A 20,302-nucleotide genomic window follows, 5' to 3' on the forward strand; every position below is an offset into this window, starting at 1 on the left:
TCCCTGTGGCCTGTGTGGGTTTTCTCCGGGTGCTCCGGGATTCCTCCCACACTCCAAAGACGTACAGGTTTTGTAGGTTGATTGGCTTGGTGGAAGTGTAGATTGCCCCCAGTGTGTGTGGGATAGTGTTGATGTGTGGGTATCGCTGGTTGGTGCAGATGGGCCCGTTTCCACGCCGTATCTCTAAACCAAACTAACCTTGAAGATGAGAGAGCAACAACTGATATTGAGCCGAGAAAAATCAACCTTGCCGATCCCCCGCGCCGTCTACATTCGCAAGTGCAAAGGAGAGGAGGACGCGAGGGCAGTAGAGAAGTGAGAGGACAAAAATAGATTCATAGAGTGATACAGCGTGGAAACAGGCCCTTCGGCCCAACTTGCCCACACCGGTCAACATGCCCCAGCTACACTAGTCCCACCTGCCTGCGTTTGGTCCACATCCCTCCAACCTTGTACTATGCATGTACCTGCCTAACTGTTGGGATAAACGTTGGGATAGTCCCAGCCTCAACTACCGCCTCTGACAGCTCGTTCCATACACACACCACCCTTTGTGGAAAAAGGTTACCTATTACACAGTCGATTCCTATTAAATATTTTCCTCCTGACCTTGAACCCATGTCCTCTGGTCCTCGATTCATCTACACTGGGCAGGAGACTCAGTGCATCTACCCGATCTATTCCTCTCATGATTTCACTTTTTGTGTGTAGTGCAGGATGAAATGGTAACTGGGACCAGAGGGCAGGTTTCAATTACACGCTGGCTGCAATCCAGTTGCAAGCAGTCGTGAACTACATGATTGCAAAGATCTACACGTTCCCAGTGGGAGTTCCACTTCGCTCCCCTGTGGCTATTGCTCGCCATCAAATTTCTCCACCGCTGTTTCCATCAATTGATATATTTTTCTAATCTGCTTTGTAAAGGAAGGGCTTCAAAGTTGATTCTCCATCGATCTGTTTGTGTTTAAAGAACGATAGCCTGATCCTTGATGTTATTCCTGCCATTCTTTCAGTCAGCACAGCTAAAAAGCACCATAGCGATACTTCACAAAACTTAAACGCAGCGCAATAAATCACTTGCTTTATGTTTTTGATGGTAGAATCATAGACGATTGTACTCTCTGGAAGGAGGTCATTTCATGTGCGGGAAGGAACTGCAGATGCTGGTTTAAACCGAAGATGGCCACAAAAAGCTGGCATTGAGCTCAGCGGGTCAGGCAGCATCTCTGGAGAAAAGGAGCAGGTGATGTTTCGGGTCGAGACCCTTCTTCGGACCGAGAGTCAGGGGAAAGAGAAATGAGAGATATAGACGGTGATATCGAGAGATATAGAACAAATGAATGAAAGAGATGCTGCCTGACCCACTGAGTTAACGGCCTGTCCCACTTTTCTGAGTCCTATGCAGATTTGAAAGGTCAAGATTTTTATGATCTACGAACTCCTCCTCCCAACCCTCTTTTTACTCATGGACTTTTTTGTCATAGAAACATAGAAACATTAGGTGCAGGAGTAGGCCATAGGGCCCTTCGAGCCTGCACCGCCATTCAATATGATCATGGCTGATCATCTAACTCAGTATCCCGTACCTGCCTTCTCTCCATACCTACTGATCCCTTTAGCCACAAGGGCCACATCTAACTCCCTCTTAAATATCTTAATGAACTGGCCTCAACTACTTTCTATGGCAGAGAATTCCAGAGATTCACCACTCTCTGTGTGAAAAATATTTTCCTCATCTCGGTCCTAAAAGATTTCCGTTTTATCCTTAAACTGTGACCCCTTGTTCTGGACCTTAAACTGTGACCCCTTGTTCTGGACCTTAAACTGTGACCCCTTGTTCTGGACCCCTTGTCATGCTGAAAAAAGCGTCCCGACTTATCTGATGCCCTGAGTACCCACGGCTAGCATAACCAGCCGCTATGATATATCTACGGACTCCTACAGACATTCACCGAGTTTGACTCAGGGGGAAAACTCGGGAGAATTAGTGAGTAACTTGGGAAAGTGGGACAGGCCCTTTACTCCAGCATTTGGTGTCTGTCCTGCATTTTTTAAATTATTTTTCCATTTTTGATAGCTCCAATGTCCTTGACTCCAAATCCTTCTCACCGGGATAATTCCCGTGATGCACTCTTTTTATTGGCAATTTGTTCATACCCAAGTACTTATAAAAGCATTTTCAATACATTACAGACAGTGAGAAGTTTTAGTGGTTAATCTCATTTTATTTGCCGGCACAGGGCATCACATCCATTTGATGGGGAAAATCACTTGCAGTTATTCAACCTGTGCAATATGCAGGCCGTACAGTAGCTGAAATGAAATGAAATTCAAAAGTCTCCAGCAATGTATTATTCAGGAACTTATATTTTTGAAAGACAGGGCACAGGAACTGAATTGTGCATTGACTGAATTGCTAATTAATCAAAACAGGTCTACCAGTCCTGAAATATGGTTCATCGAGATTAAACCTGAGAAGATGGGACTTCTCACATTTCCATTTCAATTTGAATTCTGAGAATGAGGATTTTAAGGCACAATGCTTACTAACCAAACCCAATTTCTGCATCTCGCACATGGTGCGGGAAGATGTAGAGCTCGTTTGATTAGTCTCACTTGAGTTCAGCTAAATATTGTTTAGTTTAGTTTAGTTTAGAGATACACAGCGCGGAAACAGGCCTTTTGGCCCACCGAGTCCACACCGACCAGCGATCCCCGCACATTAACACTACCCTGCACACACTAGGGACAATTTAACATTTATTACCAAGCCAATTAACCTACAAACCTGTACGTCTTTGGAGGGTGGGAGGAAAGCGAAGATCTCGGAGAAAACCCACGCAGGTCACGGGGAGAACTTACAAACTCCGTGCAGACAAGCCACCTGTGGTCAGGATCAAACCCAGGTCTCTGGCGCTGTAAGGCAGTAGCTCTACCAATGCACCACTCTGCCGCCTAGCTAATGGCCTGTTGGATCTTTCGGCTATCTGAATAACTCATAACCTGATCTAATAATCAGACCATAACATACAATGAAGATAGACACAGAACGCTGGAGTAACTCAGCGGGTCAGACAGCATCTCTGGAGAAAAGGAATTGGTAATGTTTTGGGTTGGCCCAGGCGGACTGAACGAAGGTGTTCAGCGAAACAATCGCCCAGTCTATGTTTGGTCTCGCCAATATATCACCGGCGATATCTCTCGTTTCCCTCTTCCCTCTTAGTCTGAAGGAGGGTTTGTCCCAAAATGTCACCAGTACCTTTTCTCCAGAGATGCTGCTTGACCCGCTGAGTTACTCCAGCTTTTTTGTGTCTGTCTTTGGTTTAAACCAGCACTGCAGTTCCTTCCTGCACAAAGCATACACTGAGCTGCTTCCAGCCCTGTTAAAGGGAGCCTGAACCATCCTACCACAACCAGAGATCAGTCCTGAAATACTATCTACCTCAATGGTGACCCTCGGACTATCCTTGCACTAAACTTTATTATTATTTATCGATACACTGTAAATGGCTCGACTATATTGTCTTTCCGCTGACTGGTTAAGTAAGTAAGTAAGTTAGTAGGTTTATTGGCCAAGTATTCACATACAAGGAATTTGCCTTGGTGCTCCGCCCACAAGTAACAACATGACATCCAGTGACAGTTACGAATGACTCAGAAAACACGAAACATTAATAATAATAAAACATTAATGATAAAACACCATTGATCAAGCACGTGAACCAACAAAATGCCACAGGGGGCTACAGATTTTTGGCTGTTGAGTAGAGCAACTACTCGTGGATAAAAACTGTTTTTATGTCTGGCTGTGGCAGCTTTGACAGTCCGGAGTCGCCTTCCAGAGGGAAGTGATTCAAAGAGTTTGTGGCCAGGGTGAGAGGAGTCGGAGATGATCTTGCCCGCTCGCTTCCTGGCCCTTGCAGTGTACAGTTCATCAATGGAGGGAAGGTTGCAGCCAATAACCTTCTCTGCTGATCGGACGATTCGCTGCTTCCTCCAGGTGTCGTGCTTGGTGGCTGAGCCAAACCAGACCATGATGGAGAACGCACATAACAAAAGCTTTTCACTGTACCATGGTAGACGTGACAATAAACTAAACTGTATAGTTACTGTATAGTTATTGAACCAGAGTAAAAATTATCATCCAATACATGAAGTAACTAAACTCCCATTTTGCCACAATCATTCATATTTTCTATGAAACTTTATCACTGCAGACATGATATCAATGCTTATTAGATTTATTATTAATGTTTAATGTTTTATGTCATTCCTAACTGTCACTGTTTGTCAATAGACAATAGACAATAGACAATAGGTGCAGGAGTAGGCCATTCGGCCCTTTGAGTCAGCAACGCCATTCAATGTGATCATGGCTGATCAGTATCCCCCCCCCCCCCCCCCGTTCCTGCCTTCTCCCCATATCCCTTGACTCCGCTATTTTTAAGAGCTCTATCTAGCTCTCTCTTGAAAGCACCAGAGAACCTGCCTCCACCACCCTCTGAGGCAGTGAGTCATATTGTCATGTTGTCACTTGCACCAAGGCAAATTCCTTGTATGTGAATACTCGGCCAATAAACTTATTCATTCATTCATTCATTCATTCAATCAATCATTCATTCATTCTCCTCTTTTACGTTTTAAGTATAGTAATTCGAAGTACAGTTCTCCGTAAGAAATTGTAGAGAGTTGTGGACATAGCACAGTCCATCACACAACTTTCCCTTCCATTGATTCCATCTGCACTTCTCTCTGCCTCGGCAAATCCACCAGCATAATCAAGGACCAGTCTCACCCCAGTCACTTGCTCTTCTCCCCTCTCCCATCAGGCAAGAGGTATAGAAATGGGGAAATGCATACCTCCAGATTGAGGGACAATTTCTTCCCAGCGGTTATCAGGCAACTGAACCATCAACTAAAGAGCAAAGATAGACACAAAAAGCTGGAGTAACTCAGCGGGTCAGGGAGCATCACTGGAGAGAAGGAATGGGTAATATTTTGGGCCGGGACACTTCTTCAGATTTCAGTTACTCCAGCTTTTTTTTTGTCTATCTTCGGTTTAAACCAGCATCTGCAGTTCCTTCTTACACATCAACTAAAGTTTTGACCTAACATGTACCTCATTGGAAACCTGTGTACTGTCTTTAATCGGACTTTATCTTGCGCTAAGCATTATTTCCTTTCTCCTGTATCTCTACACTGTGGACGGCTCGTTTGCAATCATGTATAACCTTTCTGCAGACTGCATATCATGCAACAAAAATCCTTTTCACTGCACCCCGGACAGGTTATGGGGAGAAGGCAGGAGAATGTGGTTAGGAGGGAGAGATAGATCAGCCATGATTGAACGGTGGAGTGGACTTGATGGGCCGAATGGCCTAATTCTGCTCCTATCTCCTATGACATTATGACCTCGGTACATGTGACAATAAACTGAAGTAAACCAAACATAGACACAAAAAACTGGAGTAACTCAGCAGGTCAGGCAGCAACTCTAGAAAAAAGAAATAGGTGATGTCTTGGATCGAGACCTTTCTTCAGACTGAGAGTCAGGGGAAAGCGAATCAAGAAATATGATAAGGTCGTAGAAGAAAGTTTCCACACTGTATGACTCTGTTACCAGGGGCAATTAGGGGCTCAGAGTTGTCTTCCAATGCCAGAGAACCGGGTTCGATCCTGACTACGGGCGCTGTCTGTACGGAGTTTGTACGTTCTCCCCGTGACCTGCGTGGGTTTTCTACGGGTGCCCTGGTTTGCTTCCCACACTGCAGAGACGTACAGGTTTGCAGGTTAATTGGCTTTGGTAAAATTGTAAAAATCGCCCCTAGTGTGTGTAGGATAGTGCCAGTGTACGGGGCGATCGCTGGTCGGCGCGGACTCGGTGGGCCGAAGAGCCTGTTTCCGCACTGTAAGTCTAAAGTCTCAACCAAAGACTCTAAAAAGTGCAATAAAGATGGAGGTGCTTTCCTTGCAATGCCAAGCCGAGGCCCCATCAAACTTCCACTGAAAATAGCAAAACATCGAATATCCTTATTCAAATAATATCACATCTTCTGGAGAGCTTTGTTAACAATACCTCCCGATCTGGTCATTCCATCGTTTGGTTGCCACTTGAATCATGCATTGACTTACTTGCAATCGCCTCTGTAAACAACAGTGGCTGTACTTCAGGCGGGCTATTGATTGCCAAGTGCACTGAAATGTTCAGAGGATGTGGGGAAAGAAGGAAGAAATCTATACAGGTCGAGGGGAAGATTGAACGATACACAATGCACAGCTCTCGATGAGAGTGATGCATCAAAAAGAAAGAGACTCTTTGGGCTTAATGACTTTTCTCTCTCCTGAAACAAAAACAAATCTCGTAGTTCTTGTGTAATATTGAGCGGTTGGAAGTGCCGAGATCGTTCTTAATGATGCCGAGATTTACGCCAACGCTTTCCTTTTTGCCTTTCCAGGGCAAACGACACAGGCCTTCTCTCATACAAAGATCACTTGCCTCTGACCCAGCTTGTCATTGGAGACACTAACAGGACACGATCTGAAGCTGCCTACAGACTCGGCTCGCTCCGTTGCAATGGAGACAGTAAGTAGGCATCTTTTGGCACATTTGCTCCAGGATAATAAATGTGGGAGCTCATTTCTTTTGACCACGAGGATATTTGTGGATATTTTAGGAAGAACAATATCTTATGGAAATATATAAAAAATCTTAAGGGATTGGACAGGCTAGATGCAGGAAAAAATACTCTCCATGTTGTGGGAGTCCAGAACCAGGGGTGACAGTTTAAGAATAAGGGGTAGGCCATTTAGGACTGAGATGAGGGAAAACATTTTTCAGTCAGAGAGTTGTGAATCTCTGCCACAGAAGGTAGTTGAGGCCAGTTCATTGGCTATATTTAAGAGGGTGTTAAATGTGGCCCTTGTGGCTAAAGGGATCAGGGGGTATGGAGAGAAGGCAGGGATGGGATACTGAGTTGGATGATCAGCCATGATCATATCGAATTGCGGTGCAGGCTCGAAGGGCCGAATGGCCTACTCCTGCACCTATTTTCTATGTTTCTATGAATCTGTGGAATTCTCTGCAACAGAAGGCAGTGGAGGACAATTCACTGGATGTATGCAAGAGAGAGTTAGATTTAACTCTTAGGGCAGATTGAATCAAGGGATATGGGGAGAAAGCAGGAACGGGGTATTAATTTTAGATGATCAGCCATGATCATATTGAATGGCGGTGCTGGCTCGAAGGGCCGAATGACCGACTCCTGCATCTATTTTTTTTGTTTTTATGTTCTAACTGGTTTATGTAAAAAATGAGTGACACAAAATGTTCGCGTGGGAGATGGGCGGCACAGTGGGACTCACCAAGGGAGAATGTACAAACTCCACACAGACAGAAGCCGTGGTCAGGATCGAACCCGGAACTCAGGCGCTATGAAGGGCCTGTCCCACTTACGCGATTTTTTTCGGCAACTTGCCGGCACCCGTCATAGTCGCAGCAGGTCGCCGAAAATTTTGAACATGTTGAAAATCAAGCGGTGGCCAGAAAAACAGTTTGAAAATTCTCGGCAACCTGCTGCGAATATGACGGGTGCCGGCAAGTCGCCGAGAAAAAAATCACTTAAGTGGGACAGGCCCTTGAGGCATCAACTCTACCGCTGCGCTACTGTGCTGCCATTGTCTCCCAAGTTCAGATACCCAATATTCTGCGAGAACCTATCTTTACCGAGGTATAAGAAAAATTAAGTTTCAGCGCACGTTTAAAATCACAGCCTAGATTTTGGAGTCAAGGGTGATTTGACAGTGGCTCACAGCTGGCTTTGAAAGATGTTGCTCACAGCGATCTGTGGCAAGGGATTATCCTTTTCTGGAGCTGATTGCTGTCACACATTAGATCAAGGGAATCCCAGGCTCTCAGCAAGAGGGATGTCACAAGACGTGACAAGTAATTGATTGCATCGCAGAATTCTCCTAGGCAGTAAACCAGAAATAAATGAAAAGCAGAATATCCTGCACCATGATCATTTAACAAAACGGAAAGTACAAATTTGAGCATTCACATTAAATAGAAGCTGAAATAATGGAAAACAAAAAAAAGGAGAAAAAATCTACATTCATCACTTCAACAAACACAGAATTCTGAAATAATTATATGAGGCAGTTTATTGTCACGTGCACCGAGGTACAGTGAACAGCTTTTGTTGTATGCTAACCAGCCAGCACAAAGACAACACCTAATTACAATTGGGCCATCAACAGTGAGTGGACAGATACATTATGAAGGGAAAATGTAAATAACGTATGATGCAAGATATAGCCAGTGAATTCAATCAAAGATAGTCCGAGAATCTCCAATGAGGTAGATGGTAGATCAGGACCCCTCTCTAGTTGTTGGGCGGGTGATCCAATTGCCTGAAAAGAGTTGGGAAGAAACTGTCCATGAATCTGGAGGTTTTCACACTTCTATACCTTCTGCTGTTGTACAGGGCCCTCGTGAGACAACACCTGGAGTTTTGTGTGCAGTTTTGGTTTCCTAATTTGAGGAAGGACATTCTTGCTGTTGACTTGCTGTGCATCGTAGGTTCAGCAGACTAATTCCAGGGATGGCGGGACTGTCATATGCTGAGAGAATGGAGTGGCTGGGCTTGTATACTCTGGAGTTTAGAAGGATTAGAAGGGATCTTATTGAAACATATGAGATTGTTCAGGGTTTGGACACGCTAGAGACAGGAAACATGTTCCCGATGTTGGGGGAGTCCAGAACCACGGGCCACAGTTTAAGAATAAGGGGTAAGCCGTTCAGAACGGAGATGAGGAAACACTTTTTCACACAGAGAGTTGTGAGTCTGTGGAATTCTCTGCGTCAGAGGGCAATGGAGGTTGGTTCTCTGGATACTTTCAAGAGAGAGTTAGATTGGGCTCTTAAAGATAATGGAGTCAGGGGATATGGGGAGTAGGCAGGAACGGGTTACTGATTGTAGATGATCAGCCATGATCACATTAAATAGCGGTGTTGGCTCGAGGGGCTGAATGGCCTACTCCTACTCCTACTTTCTAGCAAGAATGTCCTTCCTCAAATTAGGGGACCAAAACTGCACCCAATACTCCAGAAATGGTCTCTCTGAGTCCTAATCCCATTATCCTGCCTTCTTCCCGTCACCTCTGGCACCTGTTCTAATCAAGAATTTGTCTTTCTCTCCCTTAAAAAAATAGCCACTGACTTGGCCTCCACTGCCCTCTGTGACGAAATTTGACCCCCATATCTGAGGAAGGGTCCAGAGGAGGTTTACAGGAATGAGTGGGCTAGCATATGATGAACGTTTGACAGCACTGGGCCTCTACTCGTTGGAGTTTAGAAGGCTGAGGGTGACCTCGTTGAAACTTAATAATGAAAGGCATACTGTAGATAGAGTGGATGTGGGGAGGATGTTTCCACTGGTGGGAGATTCTAGGACCAGAGGTCATAGCCTCAGAATTAAAGGGTGCTCATTTGGAAAGGAGTTGAGGAGGAACTTTGTTAGTCAGAGGCTAGTTAATCTGTGGAACGTCTTCTTTCATGTCCATTTTCCATGTTTCAAATGTTGACATCGCTGTCATCATCCGTCCTGAAACGGACGCAAGCTTCCGGCGACAATCAGTGGAAGCCATCACTTGTTGCAATAGATGATGGTGGGAGCAGAACTAACTCTGGATACTTGCAGTTTATCAGTCCTGTGATGTGGACACTTCTGCTATGGGGCTATCTGTGGAACTCAGTGCCACAGAGGGCTGCGGAGCCCAAGGCAGTGGATATTTTTAAGGCAGAGATAGACAAATTCTTGATTAGAATGGGTGTCAAGAGTTAAGGGGAGAAGGCAGGATGCAAAATGTAATTAGGATGCCGAGATCAGCAATGGCAGGTGGAGTAGACTCCTGTAACTTGTGAATAGACAATAGACAATAGACAATATGTGCAGGAGTAGGCCATTTGGCCCTTTGAGCCAGCTCCGCCTTTCAATGTGATCATGGCTGATCATCTCCAATCAGTACCCCGTTCCTGTCTTCTCCCCATATCCCCTGACTCCGCTATTTTTAGGAGCCCTATCCAGCTCTCCCTTGAAAGCATCCAGAGAACCTGCCTCCACCGCCTTCTGAGGCAGAGAATTCCACAGGCTTGTGAACTTGTGAAGTAAGAATTTCATTGTTCTACCTGGGACATATTGTATGACAATTAAGCATTCTGGACTCTTGACACTTGCATCCTGTGCCCCTTGCAGATAATTACTGGAACGCCGCCTCATTCAACACCAAGTCGTCATATCTACATTTCCCCACCTTCCACGGGGAGTTAAGTGCGGACATTACGTTTTTCTTTAAAACCGCCGCATCCTCGGGCGTATTCCTGGAGAATCTGGGCATCAAAGACTTCATCCGGATTGAACTAAGCAGTGAGTATCGTGGGCCGTGTATATTTCTAGTCGGATCGACAATTCTCGGGATTCGCACGGGGAGATTGGCCTGAACTTTTGTTCAACCTGCATTGAGGACTCAGCATAAATCTGGCTTAATTAGAGCAAACTCGCAGAGTCAATGAAGTTGGTTCACACTGAGGTGTCATCGAAGTGGTTTGTGATGTGTCCAAAATGCAAAAATACATTCCCCAAATATCCAGAATCGGGGAATCGAGGACCAGAGGACTTACAGCAGGTTTCACACGAAGGGGAAAAGATTTAATAGGAACATGAGGGGTACCTTTTTCCACACTAAGGGTGTTGGGTGTATGGAGCGAGCTACCAGGGGAGGTGGTTGAGGCTGGGATTATCCCAACGTTTAAGTAACAGTTAGACATGTACATGGATAGGAAAGGTAGAAAGAAGTGTCTCGACCCAAAACATCGCCAATTCCTTCGCAACATAGATGCTGCCTCACCCGCTGAGTTTCTCCAGCAATTTTTGTCTACCTTCGATTTTTCCAGCATCTGCAGTTCATTCTTAAACATGGATAGGATAGGTTTGGAAGGAATGGGCCAAATGCGGGCAGGTGGGACTAGTGTAGCTGGGACACGTTGGCCGGTGTGGGCAAGTTGGACCGAAGGGCCTGTTTCCATGCTGTATCACTCTATGACTATGTGGTGGTGATGGAAGGGGAATGGGGTGGGGGGGGTGTAGATAATGCAATAAATTGCACACAGTGCAAGAAGAAACTTCAGATGTTGGTTTACACCAAAGTTACTCATAAATGCTGGAGTTACTCAGCGAGTCGGGCAGCGTCTCTGTAGAGGAATGGGTGACGTTTCGTAGACTGAAGAAGGATCTCGCCCTGAGGCGTCACCTAATTCTTTACTGTCTGACCTGCTGAGTCACAGCAGCATTTTGTGTCTATCCAAGTCAAACACTGGTTTATAAATACAGATTTAACTCCAAACCCAGGTTCAGTGGATGGATGGTTCTTTCTGACGAAGGGTCCAGAACCAAAATGTGACATGTCCATTATCTCCCCAGATCCTTCCTGACGCATTGAGTTCCTCCAGCACTTTGTGTTTTAATCATGATTCCAGGATCAGCAGATGCTTATGTTTCTGGTTCCATCCCTGCTCACCTCAAGTTCACTTTGATTTGGTACAAACTCGATCCAATGTGTGTTTGTTAGCTCCTTTGTTAAATTGAGTTTGTTAAGTGTTTGTTAAATTGGTACTTGCACCTGAGAAGGTTTTTTGGTTGAGTCTCAGTCCAATTCTAGATGGCAATCGTCCACTTTATAAAATCCTGAGGTGTATGTATCTTATAGAAACTTACAAAATTCTTAAGGGGTTGGACAGGCTAGATGCAGGAAGATTGTTCCCAATGTTGGGGAAGTCCAGGACAAGGGATCACAGCTTAAGGACAAGGGGGAAATCCTTTAAAACCGAGATGTTGAAGAACTTTTTTCACACTAGACTAACTGGTGAATCTTTGGAACTCTCTGCCACAGAATAGGGGAGTTGAGGCCACTTCATTGGCTATCCTTAAGAGGGAGTTCAAGATGATGGAAGACTGGCTACGACTTCAGGGGGTATGGAGAGAAGGCAGGTGCCGGGATACTGAGTTGGATGATCACCTACATGACTCATATTCTACGAGTAAAAAAAAGTATCAAATTTTTCCATAGCGCCGATTGGCCTACTCGCGGGGATTTTTCTATGTTTTTATGTACGCCGGACCTAGCTGGTAAATCGAGTATGGAGTTTTTTCTACAGGGTGAAGGGAGCTACAAAGACCTCCTAGGACATAGGTTTAAATTGAGTATGAGGAGGAACTCGCCATATGCGGATGAGTCGCTAAAGGGGCAGCCCCTTTTTTTTAACGCAAAGGGTGGCGAGTTTAGAAGAGCTGCCAGGAGAGTACAGTCATTGAAGGCAATAGGCAACATTTAAAAGACACAGGAAAAGTTTATAGGGTTTAGAGTTTAGAAATGCAGCAATGCAACAGGCCCTTCGGCCCACCGAGTCCATGCCAACCATTTGATCACCCATCCACACTATTTATTCCACGACACACGAGAGGCGATTTACAAAGGCCAATTATTCTATGAACCCACACGTCTTTGGAGTGTAGGAAGAAACCGAGACACCTGGAGGATATGCACGAGGTTGATATGGACCAAAGGCTGGCAGATGGGACTAGAGTAGATGGCACATCTTGGTCGGCATGGGCAGGTTGGGCTGAAGGGCCAAGTTGCATGACTCCATGACAAAAGTCTTGCTATATTCCAGAGGTGAATCTCTGGAATCTTTTACTTCAGTTTAGTTTTGAGATACAGCACGGAACCAGGCACTTCAGCACACCAGGTCCACGTCGACCAGCGATCCTCGCACATTAACAGTATCCGACACCAACTAGGGACAATTTTTACATTTACCAAGCCAATTAACCTAAAAACCTGTACGTCTCTGGAGTGTGGGAGCAAACCAAAGATCTCAGAGAAAAGCCACGCAGGTCACGGGGAGAACGTACAAAGTCCGTACAGACAGATAGCGGAGTTAGGGGATATGGGTAGAAGGAAGGAACTGGGTGCTGATAGGGGATGATCAGCCATGATCACATTGAATGGCGGTGCTGGCTCGAAGGACCGAATGGCCCAATCCGGCACCTATTGTCTATTGTCTATTGACAGCACCCATAGTTGGGATGGAACCCGGGTCTCTGGCGCTGCATTCGCTGCAAGGCAGCAACTCTACCGCTGCGCCACCGTGACTGCACCATGACTCTGGGGAGTTATAGAGGCAAGATTATTTGGGGATATTTCGAGTGGAAGTAGATAAATGTTTGAAAGATCAGAGAATTGAGAGTTGTGCGGAACAAAGCATTGCCGAGGAGTTGAAACAGATCAGCCATAACTATATTGGATTGTGGCACAGCATTGAGGGGCTAAGAGGCCTACTCCTGCTCTTTATTTTGGAAATATGAGGTGTTCCTCCAATTTGCGTCTGACCTCACTCTGACAGTGGAGGAGCCTCAGCCATAGAATGAACTTTCCTATATTTCCTGGAACATCGCCTGCTTTGATCTGTCGTTTTCACACCTTGCATCCTCTTTGTGCCCATCCATATCTCCAGTTTCCCTCTCCCCTGACTCTCAGTCTGAAGAAGGGTCTCGACCCAGAACGTCCCCAATACCTTCTCTCCAGAGATGTTGCCTGTCCCGCTGAGTTACTCCAGCATTTTGTGTCTATAACATATAGCTGCCTGTGTAAATTTGGTGTGTACACTTTAATTGGCCATGGATTGTTTTGGAACATTCAGATGTCATTGCTAAATGTTTGTAAATCTTTATTTCAGTCTCTGCATAGAGGTCTCCTCTAGGCAGTGATAAGAAGGTTGTTCTTTAACAGCTTCCTGTGGTTTAACCTGCTGGGTTAGTGTCTGACTCTATTGGTATTAAGTACTTTGTCATGCATTCCCTCCCAGGTTCCTGCCTTTGAGATTACTTTATTCAAGTGTCTCAAGTAACACTTGAGATAATGTGTAGGAAGGAACTGCGGATGCTGGTTTAAACCGAAGATAGACACAAAAAGCTGGAGTAAAGGGCCTGTCCCACCAGCATGCGACCTAACGTGGTCGTTTGAGCCGTATGGCCTCGCGGGTCCGGTTCCACTTCGATCGCCGGAACTGTATGGAGTTGTGCGGGCCAGGTCCCGACATCGCGCGGGGCTCCGAAAAACTGACACTGTCCAAAGATTCTGTGTGGCAACGACCTGTCGGCCCCCAGCCGCATTGAGGCCGTATGCAGCGTCTCGACGCCTTATGCTGCGTCTTCACGCCGTATGCAGTGTCTTGACGGCGTACGCCTAGCGAGTGGAGTTGCGTGATGACGTCACCGCCCGGCGTGCCGTTGCGTGATAACGTAACTGACCGACGCCGTGCGACGTCCAAATTCAGTCAGCCTGCCTCCTGCCCAGCTGATTGGTGAGTATGATGTCGGGACCAGCTCCGCACAACTCCAGACGGCTCCGCGGTTGGAAGTGGGACCGGCCCCGCGAGGCCGTATGCCTCAAGCCACCACGTTTGTTCGCGCTAGCCGCATGCAAACGCATGTGGTGGGACAGGCCCTTAAGTCAGCGGGACAGGCAGCATCTCTGGAGAGAAGGAATGGGTGACGTTTCGGGTCTTCAGACCCTCTTTTGCCCCCACCCTTTCTACCCCCCTCTGTTCTCTGTGCCCCAGCTGGATTCACAACCATTTCTTCATAGACCTACCCCTCTTCCATCTCCTCATCCTTTTCAACTCACCTTCCATCATCTAGCTTCACAATTCATGCCTCTTCTATCCTCATCCCCAGTCTGAAGAAGGGTCTCGACTCAAAACATTGCCTATTTCCATCTCTGCCTCACCCGCTGAGTTTCTCCAGCATTTTTGTCCACCTTTGAATTTACCAGCATCTGCAGTTCCTTCTTAAACACCTTATCTCCTTATCTCTCACTTTGTCATTTCATCTCTGGCCTTTGTCCAAGCATCTGCCAACCTCCCCTCCCATTACACCTGAACCGAAACATGTTCTCCAGAACATGCCTGAAAAAGGTCTGAAGAAGGGTCTCGATCCGAAACGTCACCCATTCCTTCTCTCCAGAGATGCTGCCTGTCCAACTGAGTTACTCCTGCTTTTTGTGTCTATCTTCGGTTTAAACCCCCATCTGCAGTTCCTTCCTACACCTGTTCTCCAGAGCTGTTGCCTGACCTACTGTTACTCCAGCACATTGCCTTTTATAATCATTACGTTTTATTACATTCCATGTGATTTTGAACCTGTCCAACTACTTCTGAGCTGTGTGTGATGTTTAGGTTAGATTAGTTCAGAGATACAAGCGCTGGAACAGGCCCTTCAGCCCACCGATCCACGCCGACCAGCGATCCCCGCACACTAGCACAATCCTACATACACGAGGGACAATTTTACAATTTTTACCAGGCCAATTAACTTACAAACCTATATGTCTTTGGAGTGGTGGAGGAAGCCGGAGCCCCTGGAGAAAACCCAGGCAGGAAACGGGGAGAACGTACAAACTCCACACAGGCAGTACCCGTAGTCAGGATCGAACCCGGGTTTCTGGCGCTGTAAGGCAGCAACTCTACCGCTGCACCAGCGTGACTGCATATAGGAAAACAATGTTGAAAGCACATACAAACCAGCATCTGCAATTCCTTCCCACACACGTCCCCTGCACATGAAATAACAACGAGATGCATTCAAAATTAGAAAAATGCTGGAGCATTTTATTAGATAAATACATGTTCTCATTCCATAATGACACTTCCTTTGAAACCCCACTTAAAGATAGGTTTGATTAGATTCTTTTGTTACTTTGAAACCACTGAGGTTTAGAAAATCTACCCATAAGTGACATCTTTTGTGATGATTGTGTTGTTTGTTTTGATAAAAATAATGGCCACATTCATTGTCAGAGAAGACTGCTTTAAGAGATAAATGATCAGGTTAGAGTAACCTTGTAATAGGATGCTGCTGGCGCAGATCCAATATTTCCCTCGTATTTTATTCACAGCCCATGTAAACTATTTAAATACTGACAGAAAGTAACTGAAACTAAAGATGCCTCCTGACTTATGGGGCGGCACGGTGGCGCAGCAGTAAAGTTGCTGCCTCAAGGCCCTGTCCCACTTTCCCGAGTTATTCACAAACTCTCCCGAGTTTTCCCCTTGATTCGAACTCAAGGAATGTCGGGTAATGTCGGTAGCAAACTCGTAGGAGCCTGTAGGAGTCTGTAGATGTTTTGTAGCGGCTCGTAATGGAAGCCGTAGGAACTCGGGGCATCAGGTAAGTCGGGACGTTTTTTCAACATGTTGAAAAATGTCCACGAGTAAAAGAAATAGCCCCAAGTACCGACGAACGGCGATGATCGTAAATTCTCCGAGTTCGAATCAAGGGGAAAACTCGGGAGAGTTCGTGAGCAACTCGGGAAAGTGGGACAGGGCCTTTACAGTGCTTGCAGCTCCGGAGACCCGGGCTCGATCCTGACTACGAGTGCTGTCTGTACGGAGTTTGTACATTCTCAAAACGCATCTCAACAACAGAATCTAAAGAACGTTTTAACACCTTTTGACACTGAACTGCTATTTAAATTTTGCGAGCTAGTTCTCAGGCAACTCCTCCGACTTACACTCGGACCATAACCCCACAGATGAGCACCAGGCCATCATCTCACAAACCATTTCTGATTTTGTCACCTCCGGCTGTTTGCCCTCCACAACCTCCGATCTTAGTGTGCCCCAGTCGCGCATGGCCCAGTTTTATCTTCTCCACAAAATCCATAAACACAACTGCCCTGGCAAACCCATTGTTTCTGCCTGCTCCTGTCCCACTGAATTCATTGCCACGTACCTCGACTCCATCCTATACCCCCAGGTCCAATCATTCCCCATCTAAGTCCAAGACACCTCATGTACCCTTCGTCTCTTCAATGACTTCTGTTTTCCAGCTCCTCCACTCCCTCATGTTTACAAAAAGGTCGGAAGAAAGGTCCCGACTCGAAACGTCACCCATTCCTTCTCCCCAGAGATGCTGCCTGTCCCGTTGAATTTTTCCAGCATTTTGTGTCTATCTTTGGCCTTTACACTTTAGTCAGTGAACCCCTTTCATTGGAAATAACTACAGTCTTAGTCAATCAATCGATCTTTTGGGACATAGAACAACAGAAAGGAATCGAGAACCAGAGGACGTAGCTTTGAGGTTTGGGAGGAAGTAAGCTGAGGGGTAACATTTTTACACCAAGGGTGGTGGGTATGTGGGAACGAGTTGCCGGAGGAAGTGGTTGAGGCAGAAACTACCACAAAGGGCCTGTTTCTATGACCCAAAAACCTCCTTATATTTTTTATTCATTCATGGGATTTGGGAATAAATAGCAAGGTCAGCATTTATTTGTTGGCCATCCTCAATTGACCTTGAGAAGATAGTGGTGAACTGGCTTTAGTTAAATTTAGTTTAGAAATACAGCATGGAAACAGGCCCTTCGACCCACCGAGTCTGCACCAACCAGTGATCCCTGCACACTAGCAGTATCCTACACACACTAGGGACAATGTTTACATTGATGCCAAACCAATTAACCTCCAAACCTGTACATCTTTGGAGTGTGGGAGGAAACCGATGAAATCATGCCGGTCACTTGGAGAATGCACGAACTCCATACAGACAAGTACCCGTAGTCAGGATCGAACCCGGGTCTCTGCCGCTGTAAGGCAGCAACTCGACCGCTGCACCACCGTGCTGCCTTCTTGAATTATTACAGTTCACATGGTAAAGATACTCCCATAGTGGGTAAAGAGTTTCTGACAGATCTTTGTTTATGTACTATTGTTTCCCCCCCGTGGTCTACAATCTTTTACCCAGTGTTCATGGAATACTTTCTTAAATGTTAAGACGAGCTAGGTTTCATTAACTTTGTGTGACAGTGTATTCTGCATTCTATTAGCTTACCAAGTGAAAGTATTTCTAATTATAGTTTAGTTTAGTTTTGAGATACAACGCGGAAACAGGCCCTTCGGCCCACCGGGTCCGCGCTGACCAGCGATCCCCGCACATTAACACGATCCTACACCCACAAGGGGCAATTTTCACATTTACAAAGCCAATTAACTTACAAATTTGTACATCTTTGGATGTGTGGGAGGAAACCGAAGATCTCGGAGAAAACCCACGCAGGCCACGGGAAAACTCTGTACAGACAGCACCCGTAGTCAGGATCGAACCCGGATCTGCGGCGCTGCAGTCGCTGTAAGGCAGCAACTCTACCGCTGTGCCACCGTGACCGCCTCTGCTGAGTTATTCTCTGTGGTACTAAACATGAATAACTGGCCCTTATCTCCTTTTGGCGAGTTAATACCTTGAACAAAATATTTCCTGCATGCCAGATACTTGACAATCTATCTTCACTTCCAGCTTGCTTCTAGCTTTCTGCTTGAGAAAGGTGATCACACAAAGGGTGGCAGGTGTATGGAACGATCTGCCGGAGGAGGTAGCTGATGCCGGGTCTATCGCAACATTGAAGAAATTTTTAGACAGGTTTAGAGGGATATGGGCCATAGCCAGGCAGGTGGGACTAGTGTAGATGGAACTAGTTGGCTGGTGACAGCAAGTCTAGCCGAAGGGACTGGCTCCATGCTGTATGACTCTAATGCCCCTGTCCCACTTTGTCAGTCTTCCTACCTACTTCCACTACCTGCAACCTCCGGCAACCACCTGCAACCTCCGGGAACTGCACGGAAACCTTGGGTGGGGCGCAAAGTCTCCAGAGGTTTTCGTTCAGGTTTCCGAAGTGGGACAGAGGCATAAGACTTTAAGGAGTTGAGCATGTTTGTTAACCCAAACTGTGACAATTATCTGAAGCTGAGTGAATCTTTTTGATAGACCTGACTATGATATCTGTGTGTGGGAAAGTTAAAAATCGCACACTATTCCCATTGCCTAGCACCATCACGTGCAGAATATTAGAGGGCATGATGTTGCAGTTTCTTCCCAGCTGTTATCACGTAACTCAACCATCCTATCACCAAGCAGTCCTAAACTACTACTATCTACCTCATTGGAGACCCCCGGACTATCTTTAATCCGACTTTACTGGTTTTACCTTGCACTAAACGCTATTCCCGTTATTACCTTTATCGTGTATCTGTAGACCGTGAATGGCTCGATTGGAATCGTGTATTGTCTTTCCGCTGGCTGGTTAGCTTGCAACAAAACCTTTCCCTTTGAGAATAAATTCAAACAAGAGGACATGACTGCAGAATTAAGGGACAGAATTTTAGGGGTAACATGAGGGGGAACTTCTTTACTCAGAGAGTGGTAGCGGTGTGGAATGAGCTTCCAGTGGAAGTGGTGGAGGCGGGTTCATTGGTATCATTTAAAAATAAATTGGATAGGCATATGGATGAGAAGGTAATGGAGGGTTATGGTATGAATGCAGGCAGGTGGGACTAAGGGGAAAAAAACATTTGTTCGGCACGGACTTGTAGGGCCGAGATGGCCTGTTTCCGTGCTGTAATTGTTATATGGTTATATGGTTATAAAAGCTTTTCACTGCACCTCGGTACCCGAGATGATAAACTAAACTGAAACTTTTTGTGAATAGCATCACTATGCAACTATGTGACACTCATAAGGTTATAAGTGATGAGCAGACATTGGCCATTCGGCCCATCAACTCTACTCCACCATTCAATCATGTCTGATCTATCTCACCCTCCTATAACCCCATTCTCCTGCCTTCTCCCCATAACCCCTGACACCCGTATTAATCAAGTGTCTATATCTATCTATCTGCCTTAATAACATCCATTGACTTGGCCTCCACAGCCTTCTGTAATAATAATGGATGGGATTTATAAAGCGCCTTTCTAGATATTCAAGGCACGTTACATCGCATTATTCATTCACTCCTCAGTCACGCTTGGTGGTGGTGAGCTACTTCTGTAGCCACAGCTGCCCTGGGGCAGACTGACGGAAGCGTGGCTGCTAATCTGCACCTACGGCCCCTCCGACCACCACCAATCACTCACACACATTCACACACATTCACACACAGGCAAAGGTGGGTGAAGTGTCTTGCCCAAGGACACAGCGACAGTATGCACTCCAAGCGGGATTCGAACCGGCTACCTTCCGGTCGCCAGCCGAACACTTAGCCCATTGCGCCACCTGTCGTCCCGAATTCCACACATTCACCACCATTTGACTAAAGAAATTCCTCCTCATCTCCTTCTTAAAGGAACGTCCTTTAATTCTGAGGCTGTGACCTCTGGTCCTCGACTCTCCCACTAGTGGAAACATCTTCTGCACAT

The 20,302-nt window shown here is 46.0% G+C and overlaps 1 protein-coding gene across 1 annotated transcript in view; it reads left to right on the forward strand.

The window, feature by feature from the left end:
* The window catches only part of LOC129699107 (contactin-associated protein-like 5), a 1,038,064-nt gene that overhangs the window by 808,993 nt on the left and 208,769 nt on the right, over nt 1–20,302 (forward strand). The window contains exons 15-16 of the mRNA XM_055638766.1: nt 6,456–6,583; nt 10,254–10,424. Of these exons, the coding sequence (XP_055494741.1) occupies nt 6,456–6,583; nt 10,254–10,424 (299 nt within the window). The remainder of the gene's footprint in view (nt 1–6,455; nt 6,584–10,253; nt 10,425–20,302) is intronic.

This window comes from Leucoraja erinacea, chromosome 7 (genome assembly GCF_028641065.1).
Source record: "Leucoraja erinacea ecotype New England chromosome 7, Leri_hhj_1, whole genome shotgun sequence".
Lineage (NCBI taxonomy): Eukaryota > Metazoa > Chordata > Chondrichthyes > Rajiformes > Rajidae > Leucoraja > Leucoraja erinaceus.